The 6,539-nt window shown below is 38.1% G+C and overlaps 1 protein-coding gene across 1 annotated transcript; it reads right to left on the bottom strand.

Annotated features, from left to right (window-relative positions):
- Window positions 1-2,452: 2,452 nt before the first annotated feature.
- On the bottom strand, window positions 2,453-3,210 carry LOC148041830 (large ribosomal subunit protein eL30-like). Its single transcript, XM_087697695.1, has 5 exons — window positions 3,156-3,210; window positions 2,954-3,044; window positions 2,772-2,875; window positions 2,611-2,679; window positions 2,453-2,490 (listed from the first exon to the last, which is right to left on the bottom strand). Exons 1-5 carry the CDS (start codon window positions 3,208-3,210, stop codon window positions 2,453-2,455), a joined length of 357 nt encoding a protein of 118 aa, XP_087553821.1.
- Window positions 3,211-6,539: the final 3,329 nt, after the last annotated feature.

Raw genomic sequence — 6,539 nt, 5'->3', positions numbered from 1 at the left:
GTGCCCAAGGACAAGAGAAGTAAGCTGGATCCTAAGAGTGTAAAATGCATTTTCCTTGGTTATGGGGATGCAGGCGAGATGGGTTACCGTCTCTGGGATCCACAGGCACGGAAAGTCATCCGCAGTCATGATGTAGTCTTCCATGAAGACAAGATGCATAGGCAGCCTGAGAGTTTTGTTGAGATCCACATGGTCATATTTCAAGAGGAGCCGAGAGTTCCCGCATAGCCAGTTGGACAGCCTATAGCTATAGCAAATGCTCATGGTTAGGGTGTTGGACAGGCAGCTGGGCAGGCAGCAGAGCCTGCCGTGAGACAGTCTACTAGAGATAGACGTCCACCTAATAGATTTTAGCCCTCGATGCATTATGTCTTGGTTACAGATGCAAGAGAGTCTTTCACCTATTATGAGGCTATGCGCAGGGGTGATAGTCACTCCTAGGAGAGGGCTATGCAGTCTGAGATAGACTCCTTGCATAAGAATGAGACTTGGGATTTGGTTTCCTTGCCTGAGGGCAAGAAGATTTTGCCATGCGAGTGGGTGTACAAGCTGAAAAGTACCCCTGGACACCCCAAGCCGGCATACAAGGCTAGATTGGTAGCAAAGGGTATTAAGCAGGAGCATGGTGTGGACTTTGATGAGGTCTTTTCTCCTATGGTTAAGATGACCACCCTGGACTTAGTCTTGGCTTTGGTTGCTCAGCTTGACTTGGATTTATGCCAGATGGATATCAAGACAGCTTTCTTACATGGGGACTTGCATGATGAGATTTATATGGAGCAGCTTAAGGGCTTTGCAAAACCTGGCAGGGAGCACCTAGTCTCGGGGGGGTCACTATGTATAAATCCTATATATGACGTGCGTTAATGGCATGTTTTATATATCCCTATGTAACCTTTTTGTGATTTTTTTTTACCCTTCTATAACTTCAACTTCTTACCATAATTTATAAATCCCTTACTGTAAATTTATTTTTAAAGAAAAGAATTTAGCAAATCCTTATGTAATAAATACAAAACACTATTTTTATCATAAAATTGATCACAACTAGCTCTTGAGGGTTCATAAAAGAGTTTAGCTTTTTAGTGATGATGAAGCTTTGCAAAATATCTTCATGATATATAACATCCAACGGTAAAATTTAGAATTTTATGAATAAAGCTAGGGTTTTGAAAAAAAATCCAAATAGAGACACTAGATGTATAATGTACACATGCTAGTAAGCTAGTTGCTCAACTCTATCGTAGAGCCAACCTTGTGGTCTTTAATTATAAAAATTGAAGTAGAAATATCAGAATACACATCTTGACCATCCTAGTACTATCTTGGGGCTCTCTTAATTGCAATATTTATCTTGGAGTTGTCCTATTGTGATAGCAACAGGCTATCATTACATCTTTTGCATCTAATTCATCTTAAATTATTTTATCTACCATTCCTACAAAGCACATCATGTGCATGTAATACATACACACACAATAACAATATATGACAAATGCTTGATGAGAGAAGTGTGTATAGATAAATAAGAATGATATGAGCATGTGGTCTTCTCATCTCAAGGATTGAGAAAATTGAACTTTTGAAGCATCTCTAAGAATGTGTTGTATCCAAGGCAGATCCTAAATACAAGAGTAGTCCATCTATGATTCAAGAATGATGCCACCCAATTGTGTGGCTGTCTAGACAAAAAAAATACAGCTATGATGGTTGGTTGGTAGCATGGCAGACATTCAATTTGTTCAAGCTTGTTTTTTTTACTAAAACTTTCAAATTTCCACTACAATTATAGTGACAATTACACAATTACAGTGACAAGACAATCTAGAAGCACTATATTCTAACAAAAGGCATTACCTAAACTGCAAATTCAAGCATGGGACTTGCAATTCCATTGGCATATTGTGTTGTTGAAGAAAGGGTCTCCTGCCAATACATAGGTTTGCAATTGTGAAAAAGGAAGATAATCACATATACACAACACTGCACCCCAGACAAAACATGTTTGATTACCAAAGTGCTATGGTTTCCCAACTAAGAAAATACAAGATGTTCCTCTTTGTTCTCTTGGATGAGAGTACAAGACTATATAGCACTTGCCATTGTAAAACTTTCCATACTTGCTTGAAGGTGTAGCCTCTTTTGAGTTTGACTTTATATGCCAGACTTGAGAAAGTCTAATTGTTGATCCCCTATAGTCATGCCCTGCCATAAGAAATATTAGCCACGGATATATACACAAAAGGACTAACATAAGTAAAAGTAGATATTCTGCTAAACGTCCAACAAAAAAAACTCCACATTCAAAAAAAAGAATGCTCAATTTCAAAATTCAACTTAATCATATCCTAGAAAATTTTCAAATCCTAAAATTCAAAAATGAAGGCTTGGCTAATGCTTGAAATTGCCTACAAGTTTTTCTTTCTCAAGCTTGTTCAAGAAGTATACCCCCCTATTCTGCTGGCATTGTCCTGATAATATTAGAATCACCTGAGATCATCAATAACCAAGTAATTATCAGGATCTTGATCATGATAGATTTGCACGTATGTATGAAATGGTAAGCTGTATAAGTTTCCATCAATGATTATGTATAAGAGTATGACTTACCAAGATCAGTGATGCTAAGATAGCACACTCTATAATACCTTCCACAAGCAGTGCCAAGATCTACATTGTCTGCATATAACACATACAAAGTGAGCCAATGAGAATCAAAGAAGCTACTCTAAAAATTTTGTTAAAATATGAAACGGTAGGTTTAAACTCACTTCCAGTATAATGATGTACGCCAGTGTTTGAAAGCATCCCATAATACTCAATTTCTGACTTTCTCAAAGGTGGGTAATTGTTTGCAATAATGATCAATTTACTTGCATATCAAACATGTTTACCATGTAGCAAAGCAAAGTACCAATCAAACCCTGAAGTGCAACTTAATAGATATGTACCCTTGCCACCACACAATGACTTCAATGTAGCTTTATATCCCAGAGTGTACTTTCCACTCTTCATAACAAGTGCAAGCCTGTTGTTAATACTTTCTTACTATGACATTGGATCTCATGCCATGGATCCCCATTCACACATTGTCTGATAACAATTTTACGATCACCACTAGACAAGAATATTTAGAAGCTTGTATAATAGACTACGCCTTACTATGCCATACATTGATCCTTTAGACATAAGGACTTGCTCATCCTCCATGTAGCCCTCTTCTTGCTTCCTGCAACTAAAATTACAAATCCTCAAAGTTTTGAGCTTCAGTTCAAGCATGCACTAGTCACATGCACTCCACTTGTATTTTACTTCCTTGCTGCTAGGATACTATAGTTTAAAAGTTCTTCCTACTAGTTGAGTTCTGACTTGTGCTCGGACTTAATTTGGCTACTCCAGGTGGATAGCTCGCTCTTCATGCTAAGGGACTCGTGTGTTCCGCTTACTGCTCCATGTTCATGGATATTATTTCCAATCATCACTTACCATTGAACCCGCATTGGAGGTTTACGAGGCTATACCAGCATTCTCAATCCTCCCAAAGCATGCTCTATACAATTACTCGATGCTAACTTAAATCATTTGTTAGCAAATAAATAGAGCTACATCATCGGTAAATTACAAGCTTGATGCTATACCTGTGTTTTCAGACCTTCCAATGTGCAGTCTATAGGGTTGCTCCATGCTCATTATTATACCAAACATAATGCAAGAGCTTTCAAGATATTTAGAACTACCATAAACATAAACTAAAAGAAACTTCATAATATAAGCCCATAGCTCACTCCAGATTGCACCTCATAATAGATTGATGACAAACTTCCTCGGGAAGAAGCTTGTATGCCACCACATTGAAGTTAATGGAGGACAAATGATGATTTTTGTAATCCTCCTGCTGGTCAAGGTTGTTTACAGAATGCCCATAATGTCAAGCTGATCCTCTGCATAGATGATCTTCGGGTAGCTGCTTCCATCAATTATGTGGCATCACATGGTAGTCATTCTAGACACCTAAATAGCCATTTTCTTTCATATAATAAAGTAGTTAGTGTCCCACACAATAGCAACATGATAAAAAGTCATCATGAAATTGATCTTTTAGTTGTAGTAAGGGTCAAGCCTTCATGGATGGCTCCTCAATAGCATTGAACCAACAATAGGATTCTTCTAGAAAAGCTTTGCAAGCTTTCTCTTCTTCTTTAAATTGTTTCAATTCTCCCCTCATGACCAGAGCATATGTGCTAGTACATGGATAGATTCTGGAAGCTCCTCTCTAAGAAGAAATTGAGGTCTCACTCCTTCAAAGTTGAATCCTCTAGTATTTTATGCAACCATCCTTGGAATCTGGCAAGTTAGTTGTCCACTTTGTTCCTACCCCAACAGATCTCTGATGGATGGCATAGATAACCTGCATGCCTACCCTAAAATGATCTCTACGAAGAATATGCCAGCCCTCTTCTCTACATATGACATCCTTCTTGCTCTTCTTATACAACTGCTCCTCCTTTCAGTGCTTTTGTTGTCTTTTTTTTAAACAAACCTGTTCTGTAAGCATGAGATTTGCTTACTACTTCTTTATCCTTTCTTCTTCCAAATCGCTGATCTCTGAAGCTTTCTTTTAATGATAAACTATAGTTCTTTCAAGGGTAACCTTGGTATTAACCGATGGAGTACATGCTATAGAAGACTCCCATGGTCAATAACATCAAAAATAGAATGGGAGGGATTCTTGTTGTAGACACAATGACCTGTAAAAATACTTCTCCCCTTCATTGCTTCATGGTTTGAGGCTCCATGGTCTTCTCCACTCCTGCTAGCTCTCTCAGAATCACAAAGAATCTCCTCTCTTTCTTTTCATTGCAGTCCCAAAAGGAGTTTTCATTGTAGCAATATTTGTATTAAATTCACCTTTAAAAGAAGAAGATCAATACCATCCCTCTTCCATTTAGACATTGTTGATTCCCTTCACCTCTCTCATGCCTGACACATGAACCTATTACTGCCTTTCTCCTGCAACTACCTATAAGAATGATGAAAGAGTTAAAACACACTCAAATGCTTCATACAGCTCACAAAAGGATTCTACCCATGAGACTAGTCAGTACCAAAGAGAGTATCATGTCTACTAATCATTTGAATGCATTCGCAGCATGAATGTGAGCAGAGAATTCCAGAAAAGCATAACCTCATTTTGACACTCCATTTGTTCTCAGCGTATTTTGACCACTTTGACAATCTGAAACATTGCCCTCACATCATCCTTTAATGCATTAGCAGCATGACTGTGAGAGCAGAGAATTCCAAAAAAGCATACCTCTATATCCACGTTGTCACAAACACCTCAAGTCTCCTCCTCATCTGCCTTTTTCCATCTGGCCTCTACTCAGGTAAGGTATCTTCCTCCTCTCCCTCTCCCTCGTCCTCCTCCTTAGCATCATCTTCTTCATCTCGATCATCCTGAGTCCTCTACTACTTTGATCCTCTTCTGTTTGTGATCTTGGCATCCTCCCCTCACAGTGCAAGTTTTGCGCAATTTCGAACCTCCAATTTTGACCATTTAAAATAGTGTCCTCTACCTAAATCTTGCTCAAATTTTCCTCCTCTCTCTTTCTATTTTTTTGTTTTTTTTTAAATTGTCCTCACTCCTCCAGAGCCCTTATTCACATACCAATAATCTATATATATGCAAGCAAGCTCATGCATACCAAAAACAAGCATATATACACATATGTGTGTATGTATATATGTATCAGACACACGATGTTCACTAAGGAAAAGATGATTTCATTTGAACAAGTGCATAAAAAAGTTGCAATTAGTGCATCTTCCCCTTGGCATGGAAGTAACTTGTGAAGTAGGGGTATATGAAGCCCCAATGTGTGTGCTTAGAAACAATGTGCAGTTAAGTGCTTGTGACCCTTTAATCCTAGTAAATTACACGAGTTAATGATCAAGAAAACATTACATTACCCTCTTATTTCTTAGCCTTGTGCATTGAGCTTCCTTCGAGCCTATACACATGACCAAATATTGGCATACAAGTTTGTATGCATTATGGAAATTCAAAACCAAAACAAGGTTTAAGCTCCTTACTTATTGGAGATCGAGTTCTTTTTATATGATCAAAACTCAAATGCCACTATCACACAAATAAAAAAGTCCAAAATCCTAGCCATCCTATGTGTCCTAAGGAATTTTTTAGGTTTAGCGGAAGCACATAACAACACCTTCTTAGTGCACATGGAGATTGCTTCGAGTGAGTAAGGTTGTTTGGGTATGAAAAAGTTACATATTCAATATTCTATGAATTGGCCTTATTTCACTGACCCAAAGAGAAAGAGTTTCCAAAACATGCATACGTGTGTTCTAGACAAATGAAGCTTACCATTACTCTTAGCCCCCTCAAGTGTGCATGCATACAAATACAATTAGACTTCCCAATACTCCATGTGCACCCTCCAACAAGACCAATCAAGATGTGGTGTCCAATTTTTGACCTTGCCTAAATCATTTCTTTTGTGTGTGTGTGTGTGTGTGTG

Source organism: Lygodium microphyllum, chromosome 1, assembly GCF_053477565.2.
Source record: "Lygodium microphyllum isolate KBCC chromosome 1, Lygodium_microphyllum_v1.1.10, whole genome shotgun sequence".
NCBI classification, from domain to species: Eukaryota; Viridiplantae; Streptophyta; class Polypodiopsida; order Schizaeales; family Lygodiaceae; genus Lygodium; species Lygodium microphyllum.
This window is presented reverse-complemented; position numbering and strand designations above follow the sequence as displayed.

Coding starts and splice junctions, on each gene's coding strand:
- LOC148041830 (XM_087697695.1), bottom strand. CDS start 3,210: ATGGAGGATGAGCAAGTCCTTATGTCTAAAGGATCAATGTATGGCATA. Junction 2,680..2,771: donor CGTACATCATTATACTGGAA/GTGAGTTTAAAC, acceptor TGTTATATGCAG/ACAATGTAGATCTTGGCACT. Junction 2,491..2,610: donor TCTTAGCATCACTGATCTTG/GTAAGTCATACT, acceptor TGATGATCTCAG/GTGATTCTAATATTATCAGG.